Source organism: Varroa jacobsoni, unplaced genomic scaffold (genome assembly GCF_002532875.2).
Source record: "Varroa jacobsoni isolate VJ856 unplaced genomic scaffold, vjacob_1.0 scaffold_1472, whole genome shotgun sequence".
Lineage (NCBI taxonomy): Eukaryota > Metazoa > Arthropoda > Arachnida > Mesostigmata > Varroidae > Varroa > Varroa jacobsoni.
The window spans coordinates 245282-269348 of NW_019214374.1; the positions used below are offsets into that span (position 1 = coordinate 245282).

General features: G+C 39.8%; 1 protein-coding gene across 4 annotated transcripts in view; it reads right to left on the minus strand.

The window, feature by feature from the left end:
- Positions 1–88: 88 nt before the first annotated feature.
- LOC111270413 (Kv channel-interacting protein 4) overlaps positions 89–24067 on the minus strand; it is a 92013-nt gene continuing 68034 nt past the window's right edge. For 3 of the 4 annotated variants that reach the window (XM_022850632.2, XM_022850630.2, XM_022850631.2), the window contains exons 6-8: positions 21843–21947; positions 10840–11045; positions 89–9003 (exon numbers count right to left, since the gene is read on the minus strand). In XM_022850632.2, the coding sequence (XP_022706367.1) occupies positions 8899–9003; positions 10840–11045; positions 21843–21947 (416 nt within the window). In that variant the 3' untranslated portion in view covers positions 89–8898. Of the gene's footprint in view, positions 9004–10839; positions 11046–16500; positions 16694–16842; positions 17220–21842; positions 21948–24067 lie in introns of those variants that run through there. The other variant, XR_015314943.1, reaches the window with a different exon arrangement.

Below are 24067 nucleotides of genomic sequence, written 5' to 3' on the forward strand. Positions count from 1 at the left end.
GCGTTTGGAAAAAGGACAACAAGGAACGAAAATCGTTTCAATCTACTTATTACCATGATACCAAACAAATAACTAGACGCGCAGTGCGTAATGTTATCTTCGATAGATTTATTTATATGCTATACTAGTGTATAGGTGTGACAAGACGACTGACGATTACGGGATAGCATGTCTTCTGCTATTAATGTGGAGCTTTTTTTACCAACCGTCTATTGTTCGGCAGTTTCACAAAATTTACTTGTAACGCAACTAGAAAACAACGAAGGGCATGTTGCTCCATCGAAACAATTTCTATTTATATATATTATAATATAGTTATATTTATTAGAAAATATGTTAGATTCATGAAATAATATACCGATCTTATTTAAATACAAACTTTTCCGTTTGCTTCTGATAACTGTAGACGCACATATTTGCGTTCTCAAGCATTTTTCGTTTTATGAAAGCCCTCTCTGTCCACCAAGGTACATTATGAATTCTATGTGCAACATGTGTCCTTATTATATGTCTACTCGTTCAACAATCATATTGATAATAGTATCGATCATCAGTGAAATATTGACTTTTTAAATTTGAAATTTTTCTCGTTGTTTATGTGCCTTTACATGTGCAATGTATCTCCCGCTTTCTGGCAGTTCGACGGAGGTTATTTTTGATTTTAGGCGTGTTGGCCGCAAGATATACTAGTGGATGTCCTAATATTATCTGTTTAAAAAGTGGTAAGTCGATGGTCCTCGATTCGGGGGTTAGAGCTCGCTTTTAAAATCAACAAATATCGAATGAAAGAACTGCTGAAAATACTGAGCTGTGTCCTGTGTCTGGCCAAAGGGCGTACTATTTCGTCGTGTAATTAGTACGAAGACTGCCCGTCTTCAGACGGCCGGAAACGAGACGACGGATACATAATAGATCAAGTGATTATGGGTCGTCACTTAACCGTCTTATTGTCGTTATCGGAAAAGTAACTATATATATGAATAGGCGCCCGGATACGTTGTGCCAACGTTAAAAGATACGTCTTCGAGAAAGCTATGCAAGAGAACCCGTAAGTCAGCAGAGATGAATGCTGTGCACACGAGTCTGTTAAAGGGAGATGTTAAGATTTAAGTTGTATGGTCTTTGTTATAACATAGGGAATGGTTATTCCAAGAAAAGATCGCAAAACGTCAGCCAGTCAAAGTAGCACTGCGAATCCTAAAAACGTACAAAAATAATAAGCGAGCCCTGTAGGTCGTGACGATAGGTCGACAGAGAACATTATGGAACAACGAACACTCGGACGAGGTATACGAAGTGCGGAAGATGCTGTAAGGACCTAAACAAAAAGACGTGATACGAAAGATATCGGCAGACACTCCTCAACCAGGACGTGCCGAAAGCATCGAAGTTTGCACCTACAAAGAGAACGCCCAGCTATCGGCCAAACATACAGAGTCTGTGCTAAAAAGAGCTGTATCGCTCATATATGCGAGTTTACACAAGGACAGAATTAAGTTGGCATGGTTCAGGGGGATGAAAAAACATGACATTAACCACTCGTTCTAGGCTGAGCCCATAGGCCGAAGGCCTAAATGCAACACATTCGTCCGCGCAACGCAAACGACAGAACTGCTTTCTTCTCGACGACTTTCGTCGCAGGTATCTGCACCTACGGAGCCATCAAATGCAAACCAACGGAGCTCTTCTTAGACCACAGTGATAAGTTAATGATAAAAATGGTTCGGCCAGTCACAGTCGGTCGCCATAGGACTAAAAAAAAGGTAGCATACAGGCAACGTACAGTGATAGGCAAGGCTCCAAGTCATTGATAAGGAGTGAAAAAGTAACAATGTCTAAATATTAATGTTTTTGGAGAAGCCTAATGTTATTAACCTATATCAGACAAAAAGTAGTATGAGAAATTAACACAGAGGCGGCTTTTAAACATATAGATTGAACATATTAAAACCGAGCTTATTACGTATTGATTATGTATAATGTATTAGAGGTTTTGTTTCAGAATTTTTAATTTTGCGACTTTTTCAATCTTAGGCGTGACCTTTGTTTAATGAAAAGTCGAACCCGCCAGACATTAATTACTACCAGTATTCAAAATGTACCTAGTTGTTTTGAACGTTATAATTAAAGATAATTTTACAGTTTCCAACTGTCGACAGAACCGATATGGCAAAGTACGACGTGAACAGAAGATATCGACAATGGAACCTCGTAATAATCCACATTACCTCTTCCTTATCCATCTATTGTTTTTAATCCTCGTGCCTTGCCCTAGCTATGTCACCCTTACCTTGAGGAGGTCACGTCGTTTCGGCTCCAATCAAAGGCAACAAAGCTTGTGTACTGATGGAAGAGAGGTAGAGAGCTATGGCATATAGATAAAGCTACGTGCGGTGCATAGAGAAGAAATGACAAAGCTTCCTTAAAAGAGTTTCCTTTGCCTGGCCGCCGACGACAATGACGACGGCGAGAAGAGCTAGACAAGTACCAACGCTGAGAGAAATAACCGCTTGTAGAAGCTTTTGTTGAAAACAATTTCGAAATATCTATCTAGCTGGCTTCGAAAAGCTCGGATGTACGCGTACAGGATATTGCAGAACTGGAGGTGAGTCCTTGACGGGATAGAGCACAATGACTGAAGCACTCTTCCTAATGGGAATCGTTCAATGCCGACACCTATTTGACCGCTAGAAAATGGAAATGTATTGAAAAGATGACCTGGCAGATAACACCTCGACAAACATGTGATTGTGCGGGGAATACTGCCTCAGTTTTAAAAAAAGTAAAGAAACGTGTATTGTAAAAGGTCTGCTTTTTCATTGAGTATCCATTTGCTCGATATCTTAGAAAAATTTTCCGAAATATTAGGCGTATATTATGATTCATAGTTATAGGGATCGACTCGGTTACGACGTCAACCAATAACTAACCTAAAAAGTTAACTATCTTCCGAATTCTTTGAAAAAAAAAAAAAAAAAGAAAAAATATTCCGCTATCTCACTGCAGAGCTTATTTCAATACTTAGCCCTGTTGGCACTTAAACGGCATCAAATGAAAGGGTAAAATCTTCGGTTAATAATCTTATGTCTTCGGTCACAATGAAAAGAAATTCTAGTTTTCAAGTTGAAAAATCCAGTTTAATTAGTTAATGATTCCTTTAGTATTTATTGCTTCGGGCTAGTTTTGCCCAACGAATTTGCAATAGGAGGTACAGATCTGCTGCGATGGTACTCTGTTCGCCTGCTACATTTGTCCACTTTTTCTGTCAAAGCAGTACTTGTTACCAGGTCACATATTACCTGAAGTGAAATCTGCCAAGGTAATTTTTTTTGTTACTATTTCAACGTTTATATGTGCAATGGACTCTAGCGTCCGATGGTACTATAGAAAAGTGCTTTCTTACTCCTCTATTACTCGTTAAAATGCCGAGTCCTGCTTTCGAACATTGTACGCGGTCATGTGCAAGGACGGCGGCGCCACTGTCGCGCCCTTATCCCCACGAAAAACGTTCAGTACTAGTTCAGTTGCAGCTTCTGCAGACGGCAAGTATGTCTGAGTCGGGTTCTCCACAGCGTCCGTAAAAGATGTTGTGGGCAACCTGGAATCAGCGGAAAATCAGAACGCGACGAACCGAAGGCAACAGATAATTTTCCCGTCGCGTGCTGTGTATTTTTTCCCGTATACGTGGTCTCCTCTTTAAGTTCACGAGAACTGGATCCTATATGCACGGAGTCATTAAGAGAGCAAGTTAAACTTCAAAGAATAGCACAGACAAAAGTCAGCGCTTAAGATGTAAATAATGAAATTAATCTAGCCATATTGTTTGGGTATAATATGAAGGTTTAAGATAGGCACACACAGATAAGACTTTGTCGCTGTAGCGTTCGCTTGTGTATGGTTCCGTACGAAGTAAGTTTGCCGTCAGGGTTTGTTCGCTTCCAAGTGATAAATGATAAGATACAGATAAAAGGCTATTGTCTCATTAGTGTGTGTATATATAAAACAACATTCTAACTTGTAGCATACATATGCTATAAGTTGTTTTCTGAGTTTTGACTTGATAACAGATCGTCAGAAAGGCCATAGGACACTGATGTCTTTTGCTGATAAGAAGTTGATCCGAATGTAATGATATTCCGATGAAATTTAATTCTAATAGATGAAAGAACAGTATATTGTATAATATATAGAAGGCAGCTTACCTATTGTTATAGCCTATTCGTATAATCATTGCCTTAATAACCAAATATGAACTTCACCCGTCCCTTATTCTGATTAACCTAACAATCATATTTTGTGTGTATTGTGTGTCAGGCCAACACGGTTTTTTAGTTACAGATTCCCCACATAAACTGGACCGAGTGTTTGACGTTAATGAAGTCAATTTTTCAATTGATGTACTAGGTATTATGAACCACGAAATTTCAATTTGCTCTGCGGTACATTCACGCATGGCATCAGTTGTTTACAAGTGCGCCTGGCACATTGACGGCGCAAACAACTTCATAAACAAATAAAGCTTCTCAAGAATGAACTATTTGCCTTTTATTAACGCCGAGGTTATAAGGACATCGTTTTGTCTTCGCGAAGTTCTGGCTCGCCTCACGACGCCGTTTTAGAATAGAGCTTTTTCATTGTCTTGTTTGCCTGTTTCGCCATTATGCGTCCTTTCGTTAGTTCGCGTGTACTTGTATGTTATGTGAATTCGGTTCTGTGCGATCCTCAACGCGTTTGATGCTTGCTTCTTGTTTCTACCATTGATTTCGCTTTTTCTGCTGGTGAAAATGACGTACGTGCTTGTCTGTTTCACAACTGCCATCTTCGCCCCATTCAGCCATTCGATAACTTCTACATGGCTGTCCTCTGTCGTTCTCGCTTTAATGCCATTATCTTCGGTGTGTTCGAGCAACCTGCGCTTATTTCCTTGGCAACTGAAACTAGTCGTAATCACGATCGCACAAAAACAGGCCGAGAACTGGGGATCGTAGGAGAGGCCTTTCGCATCCGCACAAACTTCAAGGTCATTCAAGGATCAGCTATGCGATCGCTATATAGTCCCTAAGTTTCACCTGTTCGCTTAGTACACGACCGTAATTAGTTCCTGTAGCTTTTTTTTGTTTTTGCACATGTTTCTCAAATTGTTTTTTTAACAATTGTCAAGATTCATTTTCTTGGAGTAGACAGACACGTCAATTGGCCTTTTCCTTCATCGTAAAGTAGACAAGAACACTGAATTGTGTCGGTAGATCTATACACAAGGCATTTGATATATCCGAAGTACATACCTGGCACATAAGTTGAATACTATACGTTTTTATTAAACACATACAAGGTGGGTGAGGTAGTTCGATTGAAGAAGATCGCCACATAGCTCTTCGTAATTCTATCATCGAACATAGTTAATAATAATAAAAATCAGCAAAAAAACCATCAGCCAACAACACTAAGTTCAATAACTGGTAGTTGCCCCAATACGTGATTGTGTAACTTTATCGTCAAGGCGCAAGTTTTTACGGTTGACGAAAATGTCTCTATTAAATTGTATGTATTTAACTTATACGAATAGTTTAAAAGCAGGCAGACGACGTCTCTATGATCTGTTCCGTTTTTGTGTTCTGCAGTTAGCTTTCAGATCGTTCGATTTTATTAACTATTTACTGTAGGCATCCATTATTTTAGATGTACCATTCATTATGGGTGCTTCTGACCGTACGAAGTTGTTTACTTCGACTTTTCATATATATATGACTTCACTTTCACAGAAGCTGAAGAAATAAGTTTTACCATAACTTAAAAGTAATGCAGTTTTATATAAATCGCTTGTGTCGTATCGCCTTTCGCTTCCAGCTTCGCCAATAACACGTACAATTTTGATAATTTTGGTGAATAAAAAAAAAAAAAAGCAATTTTTACGAGTTCGAGTTTTAAGCGCAAGGTCTATCGCTGCCAGTTGTGGTCAGTTGATTTGATAATGGCGAGTACTGTGTACGTTTTCCGCCTAACACCACGCCCCATGCAACAATCGTTTAGCATGCGTAGTATGAAGTTTTCGTCGAAATCGCGTTTGTCACTTTGTTGCTTAGGCGACATAACTTATGTTGAACATACCTTTAGTAGCAAAGTTTCAATTGGCGGCAAACAAACTTCTCAGAAATTGCACGATAACCTCTGAACTTAGACTTTTACATAATTCTAAAATTATTATGAAAAATGCTTCGTGATGCGTCATCAGCGAGCTATTGCTGAAATTGTAATAACTATTTTGTTGAAAACGAAGGTTATCGTAGAATGTGAAATAAATTTCTCCATATAACCTATCTTCTTAATATAGGTGGGGTCGAAATTTGGTCGCCCACCAAATAAATGTATTTGACACACATGGGATGACACTTAGTAGTTATCACAAATCAACAACTCTAATTCAGTATGACAATAAGGTAATAAAATTCAATATAATAGCCATTTGCCTAATTATATACGTTGCAGTATTTTCGTTCCGCGTAGGCGTCTGTTGAAAGACGCAGTTTCAGGTCTGTTCATAGCGCTCTCCAGTCTCTAAGCCTGTATGATGCTACTGATTTGGCTCTATAACGGTCACCGGCCACTGATCGGCCGGTCAGTTTCGCGCGACGTTGTCCTATTTTTCCTGATATTGTAGATATTGACGACATTGTCCTTATCGGTCGAGGCCTCTTTCCTTCTCGCCTTTTTCATCTTCTTCTTTTGCTTCATCATCATCATCATCACGCTCTTGTTCTCGTTTCCAAGAGGCATGAACGGCCAAGGCATGCGATGAGTAGTAGGACATCAGGATTAGTGCACAAGGTCTCATCGTCGTTTGGCCCCGCGATAGATCTCTTTCAAAGGTTTCCCTTGACAGTCAGCTCCTGAGGGACGCTTGGCTTTGCTGGCTAGATGTACGTGTCTGTGTGTCCGCCTGTATTCTTTTGTAGCCCACGTGTCCTTGTGACGCGCCCTATCGCTCCTATCGAGTCTCCCTTTTTCGATAGCAGAATTACTTTAAAGAGGAAGATATGAGACGCCGCGACAAAAGGGTAGAGATAATCGGCGTTACAACCAACGAGATGATAGGCGAGTGTCTTGCCGCCACTGATCCTCTGCGCAGCCTTGTGCTGCTCTTTCTTCTACATGTTTTCGAAGGCTATATATTTTAACACATCTTGACGTTTTCTTGGTTTACCAGTATTGAACACTCCGCACTCACCTCAGCTTCAGCCACTTCCTAATAGCGATGACCACTGCGAGGCAGGCACCAGCAGCGACAACGTATACATCGTTCGCGACTAGCTGCTTCCCTACACTGACCTACAAATGTGTTTTTTACATTTTTTCTTTGCGTTTTTGCGCTCGCGCTTTAAATACGCAAACCAGTCTACTAAACTACAAAGGGTCTGCCTCACCAACGTATTAGACGACTAAGCGTTGTTCTTGATTAACGATTAGTGGATGCGCGATTTTCTGCTATCCTATTATCTTCTTCCAATGATCCCTGACTACAACCAAGCGCCCATTAGGAGTGAACGCTTAACCGTCAACACGTGCCATATACGCAGATGACGCACATTTAGCCTAATGGTGTTACCTGGTAGAACATCTTCCTCGGTTTCCTTGACCGTTTTCATTTACTTGAACGAACCGTTTTCTTTTTTTTTATTTTTTTTTTCTGTAAGTTGTTTGATGGGCTTTTATGAGTGTTTAAAATTCAAGCTCTACGAGTGTGAGTTCCGTTTTCATCGATTTTCCATTGAATCATCATTCTGTCATTCATTTTCGATCGAAAAGTCTTTCTCTACACCGAACATATTTTTAGCAGAAAATAGTTATCTTGGACGATAGCTGCACAGAGTGGAGTGTAACAGTTGCAATACGAAGATCAGTGACGTGGTAAAAGATTGTGGTAAAAAGAAAGAGATGTGACTTTATACTCAAAGTTATAACATGAACTTATTTTGAATTGCCTTAACAGTAAACGTTGTAGTCTACAACAACGTAACAAATAGCTTGTAAGCAACAACGATAGAGATCAGAGAGCTTATTATAACTAAGTGACGGACTCCACCGTCTTTTCAATCGGGGTTTCTCACTCGGCTGTGAGTGGACTTCTACGTAAACAGTACGTGTGCTATTAGGGACGATCTTGTTGTCTGGACAATAATATGCATTTTTTGGGTACATTAGAATAGTAACGATGAAGAACAGCACCAAAAGGAGGAAACATAAGTGAAAAAATATCTATAATATAAATAAGATATCTATAAGAGCTGGCTACGTAATGACTCTGCCCCCTTATAGGCCTATTGGAGAAATTTTACACATGTCCAAAACAAGCCTTTTGGCAGTCTTTGAAGCAGCAGCGAAAGGTGATCTCGGAGGCTCGTTTATATAAGAGGATAGTTGAGGGTCAGCCTTAAGCCATATACATTAAGAAAATACATCCACGCATCTACCCCTTACATATTTTCGGGTACTTTAGTAAGAGCAGGTCGTAAGCAGGCGTTTTCCAAGAATGTTTCGTTTGTTTGTCAGAATGTTTCGCGTAGAGTGTGTACGCCTCTCGTTCGGAACGGATTATTACGTAATATGATAATACGTAAAAAGCAACAGTTAATCACGTTAAACGTCTTAGCTAGATGAATTCGATAGCTAGGCTACAAAAAATCATTTTGATCTGGTGACAGTTACCAGGTAGTTTCTCTATATAAATATTTATCCTTTATTAGATTTTTGACTGAATGATAAAACGCATTGAAATACCCTGGCGATCAACTAACCGTAACTCAAACCCAGCTGTCTGGCAAAGAAATACACTTTCGTATAGAGAAAACTCAGGTTTCGAATAGAAGATCGCCTAATGTTATATAAATATCAATTGAATATTTAAAGATGAAGAAAAGAAAGCGACTGGATGGCGTCTTCGTCGTTTAGGTATGTCGTGACGAACTCGTCTAGGGTTACCACGCCGTCGTTGTTCAAGTCGAGCTTCTGAAAAATTTACAAAATGTAGAAGACGATGCTGATGTGAAAATACAAAAAATATGATTTTTAAAAAATTGCACATTACGGTGCAGCAAATTCGACGATTTAAGAACGTTGCTCAGAGTAAACTGGGTCGGTAAAACGAAAACCAACCATCGCACGTTGGTTGCAATCAATATCGGCCTCCAGCCATCGTATCAAATACATTTTTCTTTGAAAATATTATATGGCCGCAAAGACTATGGAAATTAACTTCGTTCAGCGCTTGTCGTTCTTCTGGCCGTATCGTTTATGCCACTTGCGCGGATCTTGGGCAACAAGAAATTTTGAAGCGCTCAAGCGACAACAGGGATCTATCCTCGTAAGTAGCCAGTTTTTTTCGAGGCTTTATAGTACTACTCCTTATGCCGTCGTTTTCCAACCTTTTCCCACCTTACGCGGAAAAGACACCCCCCATACTAAGCGTTCTGTTGACCAACAGTCTTATTCTGCACACTATATAGATGAGACACTATTAGGAGATACACAGGAGTCACGGAGCTGAACATATCCTCCAAGAAGCGAGCCGGTATAGCCTAAGGCTTCAATAAAAGTTATAAGTTGGTGAATATATTAAATACATTTGTCTGCTCGTCGCAGTGCCTTGACCTCATAACTTGAGGAACTTGTTATGCTTAACTCTTCCTAAAGTTTACCATGGATTTTTGAAGACCCTACAACATACTTGAATATATTTTTATAGTGAGCCTTAAATTCCGGCTTTTTGATATAGTTGTTGGTGCCATAGAAAAAGGATCACCGGATAAGCACTTGCGAACGAAAACGAGCAAATTTTTATTGACTCTTTCCATTTTTTGATACTTATTTTTTATATCAGTTGTGAGCGTGAAAGGATGAGACAGCAGCATGACAAAATTTGTTTTTTAAAGCGACTACCAATGCAAAACCAACACTAGACTAACTGCTAATCTAACCACCTAAACCACATTGCGGCATCGTTTATTTTACTCAAAGGCGTTAAGAGAATATTAGTTGGTCTATTACAGAACCTGAAAAATCTTCTTTCTGAGAGTCCTTCGTTTGGGTAAAATATACATATAAACATGTTCTTAAGAAGAGATCTCGTTGTAGCAAGAGACTTTACGGCACATTAAGTTATGCCAAGCAAGGCCTGGGGCGGCGTGGTGTGGGTCGCTAAGATGCATCTCTCTGAAAATTATGAACATCGCTAATTTTCGACGTTGGCCAAGATTAGCATAGTATATGTTGTATATATCCGGTTTTATAGGTCTGCTGGAAAAACTCTAGATAAGTCCAGCAAGACCTACATCAGCTAAATCTTTTAGTAGAAGTAAGGCTTTACCAATAGTGGAGAATACGTAATAACACAGTAGGAGTAATCGAAGGTGTTAAGAAAGCATGGACTTCTCATATAAGTTACAATAAAAATATCCGTTTTTTTCTGTTGCCTATTCAAGAGGACTGACGTTGCATTGCACAACTTATACTTTGGTCACATAAGGAAGTATCTTGAACCCTTGTCTCGAACCATCTACCTGCAGAGTCGCCTCTTGTCGAGTCTTTACGTTGATGTAATTTGCGAACCTTGACATATCTAGCATTTCTGTCATTGTCTTGTGTTTACAAAACGTGCGACAGAAAAGGGTATATGATGATACTATGCCTTAAATGCATTACGTATCTAGGACGATTTCTTGTTAGCCTTAGGAAACCCCGCATCGTTTTTTAACAAAAATTTTCAGAAATTGCCAAAAAAATGTGACAGATGACCAGATGTACAGCGTGCAATCGGGCCATGTCATGTTTGTTGCGTTATAATACCTGAAACACCCGGTCGGCATGTGATAGTTGCGCCTCATTGTACTTCGAATGTCTATCGTCCCCATCTGCTCCATCTGTCCTTTCCCGATCAGCACTGAGGGAGTAAACCGAGCAAATAATATCAATCAATTCGTCTCTCGTAATGCGTCCGTCACCGTTAATGTCGTACAGGTTAAAAGCCCATAGCAGTTTCTCCTTTGGTGTACCTGTACAAAAAACGTGCACATAAAAGTATAGTATAATCAGATATATTCGACTCATATATTGGCCTAGTAGCGTATAATCATTTAAACATCTGCGTTTCGGGTCGGGCAAGATTCTAAACATATTTTAAGAGTCAAGAACACTATCATCTTATCACACTGTGTACCATGTAAAGCCCCTCATCACGAAGCACCACTGAGTTCAATTAGTTAGTGCAGCTGATAATGTGCAAATGTTATTATTTCACGCCCAAATATACATGCACACTTTCGACACACGAACGTCTTGCGCTTCTTCGCAGACAATCGTCTATGATTTCTATATCATCATTGATGAAGATCCTATACCAATATTCAGAAACAACCGATCGTACTGTGACCATAAGGATCAATTACCGAAAGCGATACGTGAAATTGTATTTCAGTACCTCAATACAACAGGTCTCGATCAATGCAATCTAGTTTTTTTTCGTTACGTCATGCGCGTGATAGCTCACAAAGATTGTTAACAACCCGTTATTATTTAGCTCTAAAGTATGTTTTTTGCCATTTACCGCCCCTCATATATAGAATAATCTAAAGCTAGATGCTTTACATTATTCGAAGCCAGGAGTGGGGCAATGGCAGCGAAATACTCTGACCGCAGTCAACAGACCGTCAATCTTAGGCGCTAGAGTACTAGAAGCTTGTTCGGCTTTTTGTTTTTAAAGATGCAGTAAGCATTTGATCCAATCTATTGTGATCTATTGTGATCTATTGTGACCTTCGTGTCTACGATGGTTTTTGTATTGCACAGCTCAATCCTTCGACAAATTTTTTGCCCATCAGTAGCCGAGCTATAGTTCCGATATATATATATGTACAAATAATGGGAACTAATAGCTACCCTCAACGCTTACTTTTCGAAAAGCTTAGCTGGATATCTGTATTTTTATGTAAAATGTTCAAGTATTTTGAAATAACTTCATTGGAATACTGTATAAAGAGTTTGCTCTCACGGATTCAGCCTTTCGATTTCTGCTGGTGATGCTACAAAGAAAATGGACCAATCTCCATTTTCTCCAATGGCAAAATAACAGCTCAGCTTGTATCAAGCAGAATATCGTGATAGTCTAGCTTTTTCGAGGTTATAAACAATGATGGAGACGACTGTATATACTATTATCTATACATGTAATCTATAGACAATGATCAGTTCCCTCGAGGCAATTTTCTGTAACTTGTCATAACTTCGGTCGTCACACGAAATGGCGTGCGCGTACGCGACTAATACCAATATAGATTTCGCTCCCCGTCTAGGCTCGTATATCACTTATTTTAATGAGGGTTTTCTAATAAGGTAAAACAGGAACAGAAACCGTATACATAATCTAAAAGAACGGTAACCACGAATCATATCATTTCCATCGTACGTGAGAACGACACTATGTTGAAATAATAAATAGAAAATACCGAATAGTAATAATCCCCGAATCTAGTAACACGTAACATTCGTCCCTTCAATCCATAGGACCATTAGAAAAGGTAGAAGAGATTCTCAGGAGGTTCGGGGAAACGCTCAAAGGAGGAACTAAGAGCTAGTGGTAGATAGTGGACTTGATGGAACCAAGGTTAACCGCCAGGGTTGAGCCCCCTTTTACCGGATCACTTAAATTAGGCCTCGTTCTAATAGTGTCTGGCAGTACTACTCAAACGCCCTTTAAAAGAAAATAGACAGTAATAAATTCTGCGAGAGAATACATTAAACTCTCAAGATATATTTGTAATTGTACGTACACCCTGTAAGTTCAATATTGGATGTATACAGGATGTTGCACAACGTTTTAGTCGGTTTCTTAAATGCTGGTATATCAATGTTACACATATATATAGCGTGGGAGTGGTTTATCTCACGTTGGTCTAGGTATTGCAAATTAGTTCCGGACATTGTTTGGAAGACAGTCTACTCAAGGGCACATCTGTTAGGTATATCTGATTAGTGCACATAGGAAATAATTTTCTCTACTAGAAACAATATTTCAAACCGAAACCTCAATGGACCTTTGGCAATGCTTTTCTACTCCCTATGACATAACGTAAACGTGGATCTGCAGGCTCGATGTTCCTAGATTTGTAGAAGTTTCTTTGAAAAATTATAAACGTAAATAATAGATTTTTTGAAATAAGAAACTATTTATCTGTATTGATTATTTCAGCCTCTAGGAAACTGTCCAGGTTACAGCTGAATAAAAGTTCGCGTTGTTTTACGACGTGTTCTTTCCTAAAAGCCAACTTTAATTGCACGACCATTTTTATACGAAACCGTTTCGACTCTTTGTGTGCCGAGGCTGTTATCGTCGTAAGACTGGCTAGCACGCAAGGTACTATGCACGCAGTGAAATACAATCGGAGCGTTCAACTGAGACCGTTAGAGGATTCAGGCTAGACACTCGAAGCATTATACAGCATAGGGATAACAGAATGCCACTTTTAAATAATTCGTAACATTATGTTGTAGAAGTTCTTTGTAAATTTGCCGTAACTATTGGGTGAGCTAAGCAATTGCATCTTAAGTTTCCTGTATTGTTTTTTATTTTGTTAACTTGAATCATATTGTCAGGGTTACATAGGCAAACGATCGTGTTTTGTACTCAGTGTGCTATAAAACAAATTCATAGCTCACTTCGAGTGCGGCGCCTCCAAGGACGCTCGGTTCTCCTCCAGCAGTTCAACTTAATCACTGCTAGAGCTCCCTTTGCTTGCACTTTTCCCAAATTCAGAATGCAGGGACGATTAAAGTTCCAAATGACTAAACTTTGCGAAATAAAAGTTGCCAACTCAGTTACCACAACACATCTCTAAACGTGACCATATATTGCATACATCAGCGAAATGTTACCGCGAATAGGTTGCACAAAAACTCCGGGATCCTAGAAATGACAAAGGCGAGATCTGCTAAGTTCAACCCGAAAATGCCATTGAAGTCCATTAACAGTTCTAACACAAAGAGGACTATGTCGTTCTGTTATTTATCCTTCATACAAAAACAAAGTCATTGTGATAGGCTTGATGGGTGAACCTTTAGCCGAGGGAAGCCAGTCAGAGGTCTGCCAAGTTGCTTTAAAATTTGTTCAAAGAGAAAAACTGGGTGATATAGAAATATGTCTATTTTCTCGGATTCACCTTAAGTTTGCATAGGTGCGCTTACATAAGCACTTCCCACATTCACGTAGTAGATAATATGATTTGGCTCTATTACCGCTGTCTTACCTGGAAACACTAGAAATTCTTCTTATTTTATCTATAATGCTTCCACGGTGATCTTCTGCAGAAACTGAATGCCCTCTCGAGTCAGATTTTTGATCATATCGATGATCTATCCTCCACAACCGCATTGCCCGGACTGAACTTTTTAAGTAAATATAATATGTATTTTACGAGAGCTATTACCTTGCTAGAATCGTAGACGAAACTTAAAAGCACCACTATCCACGCCGATAACCAGGTTGGGAAATTGTTTACGGCCCCGCGAATCTAAGGCAAATTGAGAGCACTAACTTTCGAAGTATAAGGCGTACGGAGCTCTTCTTCAATAATATGATTCGTGAAGTCATCGAGAAATTTTCAGTTTTACCTGTTACTACCTGTTGTCATGCGAGGTAGGTAAAGCTGACTGTGACAGCTGAGCCTTTTCTTAGATACTCAAATAACTGAGGTTAGTGAATCTTGAATATGAAATGTGAGATATCATAGACCACTTGTTATTTATTGGAAACCGTTGTCCGGCATTGTATCGAAAACTTTCTAGGAGGTCGTAAGGCCATACAGAAATAGAGAAAATTACATAGTCAACATGTAAAGCCGAGACACGCTAAAAACGACAGTTAAATACCTTTTTTGCCCTGCGTGCCTTCGTCAGGCAGTCTCATGTCGCGGCCATCAGAACCAACGTCGCGATGCTCGGCCTATTGTCGTTGTTTTTATTGCTGGTGTTGTGCCAGCCCTAACGCTGCCTCTTTGTGTTTCTAGTTCTACATCCGATATCGTGTTTGGGCATTCTATCAGATGGCTAGGACACAACACTAAACGAAGTGTGTCTATGCTCGGAGTCGAACCAAGGCCACAACGTGTCCTTATGGTAAGCAAACAAAAATGTTACCCATTAATGCGATATGCAAGGCAGCACAACTACGTTTTCTTTTAATCGCTTCTAGGACTGTAAAAACCGACATTTCAGCGCCACTTTTTGTATTTGCTAGAAGTGTCATTCCTAGCGGTTAGGTATATTTAGTATAAGCATCATCCACGGTTATTCTCGCTTTATTACGGGATAAACTATTCACCCGTAATTTTGACAATATTCCCTGTTATTCGCTAAGGCGTCACTCATATACGATATGTATAGTACATTCTAGTGGAACTAAATTTTAAGCTAATAGCAAGCTAGGAGCCCCAAAGGCTTAAAACGTCCAAGTAGCGTAAAAATGTTTCAGGACAAATAGTCGCGCGAGCTTACCCGGACAACTTAAGTAAGAGTTGATACCTGCTTACTTGAAACTCCCGTAAATTTTTACATAGAAAAAAAATCCTGGTGTACCAAGAATGTTGTTTGAGACGTTCTAATGAATTTTCAAGCGCTTTAGATCTAAGCTCTATTGAAGGTCATTAAGAGGTTCCCCTGTTTTTTAGAAGGTGCAGAGAACTAGCATAAACGCAAATCGTCGATTTTAGGCAAGAAAGGAAGCCTTTAATCTTAATGGGGATTCGTTCTGCAGACAGGCATTGCATAGTAGTTGATATCTGATTAAAACAACGAGACGGCCTGCGTTCCCGTGTGCAGTGAGCTTGCTCTTTCGTTCTAGAGCATGTTGTCTTTCTCCTTATGCCAAAAATAGCGGATAAACTGTTTCTCACTAGCGTAAACAGGCTAAGAAAAACTCTTCTGCATATTTAGATCCTGCACGATTTATCTGTATATCAGCTGTCGTCTGCTCATAGTATGCTCTAACGTCGACATTAGTTGGCGACATTTTTGCACCAAATATCGGATTTGTGCCTAGGAATTCAACTGAGCTCCTGCCGTTGTTTTCTAGAGATGAGGGCTCAGAAGGATAACAACACTTGGCCTAAGCGGGAGTACTCATCACCTGACGCAAGCCGATCGTGGCTCCAACTACTCAAGTTATCCATAAGCCCTTGTCGGCAAGAAGCTTGTTACCAGATGCATACATAGCAGATTTTATCTTGCAGTAGTTGTATTTTTCCATGATTAACTAAAGTATGATAGAATAAAGCGAACTTGTTGTCCTGCTGGTTTATCAAGAAGCCTTTGAATATTTCATTTCATATTATTCTAGGTGTTATAGCGATATTAGCCCCCAATAACCGAGAATCAGATTTTCTTCACCCTCTAAATCAGGTCCTAAAATAAAGGATATATTTAATATACCTACATTTGATCGCAATGCTTAATACGTACCACCAATGTTCTTATCTAACAAAGTGATGGACTTTCTGTACGATCTCAGGCCTTGTCTAACGTAAGTAAGCCTCTTTAAGACAGGCCGGAAAATAGCAATAAATTAAATTGGTCATGTAGAGTCAGCTCGCCATACTTTGGCAACACGAATAAATCGCGAACTTCATACATAAGAGTTCCTACGGCTCAGCGACTGAAACAGGAAGATGGACGTTAGTTTCTAGATATGCTTCTCGGTTTTTATCGGTTCATTGTTTTTGTATATAATAATAATAATAATAATAATAATAATTAATGCATGAGACGTCGAATGCACAGAACTGTAAAAGCGTGCATGCTTACTTGATGCCTCAGCAGTTTGGCCGTTATTATTATTTTGTTCCTTCCTTATTTAACTTAGGCAGCGAAGGTTCGGGAATGTGTGTGAAATTGCAAGGCCGAGAATTTCTTGTCATCGTGGTAGTTTTAGCCTAGTTGGCCTTATTGCTTCTTGCTGCCATAATGACGCGCCTGTTATTGAAGACTCCTGTTTTATTGCTTGGTATCGGCTTGCACTGACCGATGTACAGCCGTGAACTAAGGATAGACCTGTGGGCAGACTCCTTGTTGCCCAATACTGCATACAGTATAGCCAACGTACAGGTGGCTTGACTGCTATACTCATGTGTAAAGGATGTGTCGCAACAAGATGGAACGTCCTTTTCCTGAAAATGGGATATCTGGGGAATTGCAGGCCAGGCAACAATAGACGAAAAGTAGAATCCTGTGTAAGAGTGGGCGCGTGGCTGTGGCCACTTACAAAGCTACGGAGTCATATGAGGCCTTCGATATCGAAGTAGCGATCAATTAGTTGACATCTCGTATAACAGGGCATGATTTGCAAAAATTATAGAATTAGTTTCATGTATATGCTCAAAATGCATTCTCTCATTATCGGATTATACTGATTATATGCTAGTACAAAACGAATCGTACGTTAAAGGGTACAAGCAATTAAATTTCAACGGATGGTCTATATTGTGTAACTATAAAAGCAAATATGACCAGCGGTAGAAGAATCGATGCACTGAAAAGACAAAAATGATTGTCTAAATGACAAAATCATATTTAAAATTATCTCTTTTTTCTGTATTCGTATTTATATGCCCGTTGCAGTACGAGCTTCTGTATTGTAGACGGGAAAAATATTCGACCACAACCCAGCCAGTATTATACATATATGTATCCTTTTGGTTTTACGCCTTTTTTCTAAATAGTGTCTGAAAACGCCTTTTTCTCTGTAAATCCGAGGCAATTTTTCTATGTAGTGACCGCGACATTATGCGGATTGTTGCGAAAATGGAAGGTTCCAAGTAGAAGAGGCGCATTTTCAACATCTATTTCATTTCGTTCTTTGTCAAGATCCGACAGCCGCTGAAACAGCATAGAGGTTTGCGCCGTAAACAACTGCGACTCTAATTGCTCACGACTAGTTTGCAAAAATCAGCTGTGCCATCTTGGAAATGAACGATGCACCCGGACCTGATCGGTCATCTCACATCAACGAAAACCAATCGAAGGCGCTTTAGAAAGATAACGTTCCGTAAACAGGTCGTGAATTTGGTTTCTATACAAAATTGTCAACGGGGACGAGAAATGGTGTCCACATAAATATAATGCAGAAAATAGAAAAAGTAGTTGCAGGAAACAGGCCTAAACTCAAAAAATTGAACCTATGCCATGAAGACGATACTGTGCGTTCGATAGGAGTGGAAGGGTCCTGTACTTTGGGATCCGATAGAAAGCAGCGCGGTCAAGCCTAGTTGCATCGAGTGAACAAAGGAAGTCACCCTACTCCGTGCTAAGCCCCCTTATTTAGGCGGGACCTCCTATTCCATTTACTCATTTTCCAGATTTCGCTTCGGCATTTTTCCTATCATTGGTGAATGAATTTTGTAATCGACGATTTATCAGTGAGCAGGACCTGAAAGTTTAATACATATATATGTATGTATATAGCCCGTGGCTATATATCATAGCCGTCATAGCCATTTCTGTCGAGGTATTGCTTGAATAAATGGCACTTTTGCCGGTACTAGAGCATGACCAGTGAATTTGGTGACCGCGAGAGAATAGAAACGTCGAAGTGAAGTTGACTGAAGACTAGTTAATTCGAGTATGGACGTAGTGGTTGGCCAAGCTGCAAGGCCAAGGGCCTGTGGCGGTGCCTTAGAGCACGTAGACGGTTGTAACCGACACTACTAGATCTTAATTCGACCCGTAGAAGATCTCTCGTATGTGTGTCACCGAACACGGTCCCCGCAGGCGAGGCTAAAGTTTTGCTTCAAGCAAATAGAGCAGCTACAACGACGGCTCGACAATAGTTGGGGTACACACAACCTCTTCACAGCAAATCCTGGACGACGATTAACGGAAATCACTGCGTCTGCTATATTGGCAAGAAGTGGGTGAGAGCGCGTACGACTCAATGGGTCACGCAGCCAAGTGTTATGCCCGTATTAACAGTTCGAGGCATTGCCATTGCTATATAAGGGCGGGACGTTCTTCCAATAAGTACCATTTGTGCCCATACTGGTGCGTTGTCAACTGAATATAATGGTACAATTACGATCGAGTAGTAATGTTTTTTCGGTCGAGTAAGATAGCTCGTTTTCGATTTAAACATCTGTGAGTAAGCAGACGAAAAGGTGAGCTTAGTCTTCCTTGCGTTTGCACAGTTAGATACAACACATTTTCTGCCATCGAACGTCGGCTGCAGGCAATGCAATCTCTTCCAAGATCGCGTAATTCGATGTCTTCAGAATCAGTGGTTATACGCTTTTGTTCGTGAAGATCAAACTACCACTAAAACTCTCAATATTTCAAAAATCTTGACTGTATTTGACATTTGCGGCGGATTGTATTCAAGGATTTTTTTTACGTAAATTCAAATGTCAAGCCCTACAATATAACAAGATAATACAGAAGAGTAGAGAAACTCATTCGTCAATAACGGGTTTGTCAATACCGTTGAAGGGCTTTTTTTTTTTTTATCTACATTCGTTGAAGACACCCGATATAAAGTCCTTAAAATACCGGTTACAAGTCTTCATACGTACAACTGTGTATAAGCATCTCACTAACTATTACAGTAATATACAGAAATTTATCGTTTATCGTTACCGGTTAATAACCAGCAAACGGGTTAAACATAATAAGCACTAGATATGTATAGCGCTGAGCAATGACATTTTTGCATATAGATCATATAAGCCAAATTATCACAGAATGCAAGCAGTCGCCTTATATTTGAAGTTTGATCTCCAATTGGAAGCATCTCGTGAGATCCTCGGAAGGCTTGCTTACGATCCGACTGCTGCTTAAAGACATTTGTGTAAATACTTTTTAGAAAATTTAGCTCCCTTGTTATGTTTATACAATTTTATCTTCAATTAATAATAATGAAGTATAGTGAGCCGTCCCATACCCGGTTCCTCACAGAATTGAGCAATGATTCTAACTGTAATGGAAGTAGAGGCTCGGTTGGCGCACTTCACAAATCAACCAATTTGATATATGGTCACGCCCTACTACTACTACGTATAATTTTTTACGGCAAATGATGTCCGGACAACAGTGTATTCGGGCCCATATGACGGGGCAAGGCGCTGGAAAAGGGCTGCATGGCGGACGATGTTACGTTGTAGGTAGGCCCTCGAACGATCATGGGAACGGCTCGATGGTAGGCAACCAGCGGACGGTGTAGCGTCTCGAATATGCGACATTCCGAGAATCGAACATGAGGTCTATATATATAGTCACTGTGTGACTTTTATCGGGCTAAGTAGACGCTTTCAATGGAAAATCTTGAATTCAATGATGTATTCAAGGGAAAGATGCGGTCTGCCTTAATATTTCCTTACCACTACGTAAACAAAGTTAACGTTTTTCTTCTTCAACGTTCTTCTTAAACGGAGTTCTACAAGACAGCGTTTTTGGTCCTCGGAAAAATTAAAATCTGTCAAACACTTTACGGTAAATTTACTGTACCTGTATCTGAATGTCTTTATATATGATACAATTACATTGAGCAGTTAAAGCAGGAAAAATTGTATACTTCTTAATAGACAATTTTTTAGTTGGCTTCTCGATTGTCATAGAGGAGACCGGCCTGTTCAATAAGTCGACGGTGATTCCAGTTCTAGTTATCGGTCGCACCTTCGCTTTTATTGCTGAATGCTTATGTATACTTCCGTGATATAGTCACCATCTCGTACTTGCGTGTTACATGCTTCAAAACTAACGCTAAAGATAGCAGGTCATCACGCAATCAAATAGGATTATATTTTTTGACCCATGTCGTATATGAATGATTTTGACTTAGTCACAAAAAACCCCTCGAAAACTAGAATCGTCTAAAATGATCAACACATTTTACTAAATAGGTAGAAAACTAATGTGAATATGAGTCAACAGTGGGCAACTAATGTCCTTTGAGGGGTAATCTATTATTACTTAAACCTCTCCTTCGGAAGTTTAGTCGATATAATACAATTACTTTCGGAATCATTTCGTTGTCGTCTCGTCAAGGAGAGACGCCTTTGTTAAGGTAGCTCCTATCATTATACTCGTGAGATTTATTAAATGATGTGTGTATATCATTAAACAGATCTCATTATATATATATATATTGTGTCTTTATAATCCTAGCTACCGTTTATAAGTTCAATAAAAGCACACAGTTGATATTTTTCTAAACTTATGTCATAGCGCAGCTGTTTTAGACTAATCACAAACTACGACATTTGTATTAAAAAGATCAGTCACATGATAAAGTCAGATTTGATCTTAAGATAAAATGATTCTATCGAATTAACCCATTCATAGTTTGAAGGATTTTTGAAGAAATGTTCTAAAACTTCGGTAATGAAGTCCGGCGAAGTTGCCGTGTTTAGCAGTGACACGTTCGTATCGGTCGGGCTCGTTAGAGAGACATTAAATTATGAACAGAAATTTTGCCAATCCGTGAAGCTACTCCACCCTAAGATTCAATATACTTATATAATGCGTATCTATTATCTGCCACGCCCTATAGGATCTAAAAAAATAGCGTTTTTAATATCAGGCCAATCGCACATATTAGACAGAAAGAATATATTCCGTGGCTAACCAAGTACTCGCGCATGAGCATGTTATACATACGATTACCTGAGGCATGAACAAATGTCCTTAACTCGTCCTTAATGTTATGCCAGTTTCGATGTGCCTTTGCTCAGTTGTGTGCTCCGTGCGAGTACTTGACTACGATCATAGCATAAAAAAATACGAGAACTTATCTGAAAAGCAACTATCAATTATTGTACCTTTGGAAAGAGCGGAAAGTCCTGTGACAAAATCCTGGAAAGTGACGGTGCCATTATGGTCCTGGTCGAAGGCCATGAACAAATAATGCGCGTATAGGGTAACGTCTGCAATTTCAAGTAAACGGTAATAGAGACACAGCCTGCCTTATATAACAAATATATGCACGTAGAGTTGGGGGTTAAAACGGACCCCCTGACTCGAGTCGAATTAGAACTTGTTTATATTTTTGTTCATCATTATTATTCTATAGAATAATAGTAATGCTGAACTACGTGTACATCTTGCTGAATATTTATCGCAATAGCCATCTTCAATATCGCAGCTATAATGGGTGGAATTGCTGCTAGCAGGAAAATTCGGACCGGATGAAGTAATATCTGCCTTTGGTACTTCTTAAATATGACAAGCTTTACTTACGCACTTAAAAAACGGGGCGTAACTCATAAAAAAATTGCCAAGAAGCGCCTGTATGCTTTGTGCTTGTTCAGATACATTTTGCAAATCACTTATAGCGGTTTTATGTAAAACCAGGTGACCAAAAAATTTCTATTGATGGAAGGCGCAAGGAACGCGAAAGCAGGAGTTTTTTACTACCAGTCTATGCGCCCACTATTAGAACAACGATCAGTCGCAACTGGATTGAGTCGTACTGTGACAACAACAATAATAAGAGCATAGCCAGGTATCGGTGCAGAAATTAATCAGCAGGGGCAGCAATCTGCCAGAAGACGCAGGAGATCTTTTTAAGATAGTTCTATTTGTTCAACTCTACACTCAAACGCAGTATATCAGCCTGTGAATCCCTAATTTTTGTTCTTAAAATTCTATGCAGATTGTAAGACAACCAGACAATTACGCTCAATGCGCCATATCTTTCCTAAACGACTGATGTGTTACTTGGATATAGTAAGATTACCCAAATTATCCGAAACGTTAAAAGAACCTTCAGCCCCGTGTTTACAGGACGTATTGAATAGTATACGGCAAAAATAGAATCTGCTTTATTGAGATAGTTTCAATACACGAGCCGCTTGGATCCGTCGTAACGGCTAATTGCTATCTAAGCCACATAGAGCCTATATCTTTTGTTTAACGAACTTCGTTCTAGCTATGGCAATGCTGTTTTCATTGAGTACGGCCTGAACGATATTAGCTGCAAACGCAGTGAAGAAAGAATTCCTCACTTACGGGCCTAAACTCGAACACACATTCAATTGCTCCCCTATTGATTGTTTCTTCCCCTCCGTAACGAGTAATCAAACAGGTCACTATGCATATTGCCTATTTGATCATTTTTAGCGCTTACGAACAACGCATACTAATTTGTAATACAATTTAAAGTTGAATTTTCAACAACTTCTTAGATAATATTACTCTACCAGAGACAGTTATTGTTATACGTACTATACTGAAAATTAAACTGGCAAGAATAAACTGTGATATTTAAGCTACGCGTTATTAATTAGAACTGATGCTTTCCTCATTTCCCTAACATGACTTCGACTCAGAGTCAACCCTAGGAGGTTGCCACCCCACGAAACCGACCAAGGATATATGTCGCCCCCGGCAAGGAACACCCATCGGTGCCTCTTTGCTCATGGGCTGCAAGCGAGATCAACGAGGCGGCACTTCGGTTATTCGAATCAAGTAGTTTCTAGGAATCTGTGGAGTATCGGGTTTACACCACACAAGGCCTTTGGAAACGGACTTCTGATCAAGCTATCTGTGCATTGGGTATTAGTAGCGAAGAATCATTCCATCGATCAAAGGTGCTCTTCTTTTAGGCTGCTTTCACGCAGCGGCAAAAACACTCAGGCAAGGGGCAACGTGGTAGGAAACGGTCGAGGTACAAAGAGAGATGGGAAATGAGGGGTCAAAGTAACACAGACTGGGCTTCTCACTAATGCTGGCACAGCTTTCAGTGCTTTACAGTTTTTGGTCAAGAAAGAGCCCTAGGGCCTCGGCCTGATAAACGAATGACGGCCACTGGGACCCAGGCGCCTATGTCGTCATCGGAATAAGAGTGATTGGCGTTGGCTTAACATTGTCAGAAAGATACCACCCTGCCACCGAGCGACTGGCAGGCAGGACATTTGAGTGGACGGCATCGTAACTATCAGTGTGACCCCGATTTAACAAGTGGCAACAGAGCAGACCCTTCCTTCGTTTCATTTCCTAGTCCTTGAATAGCGCTGCGCCGTCCGTGCCTTTATTTATCCTTTAT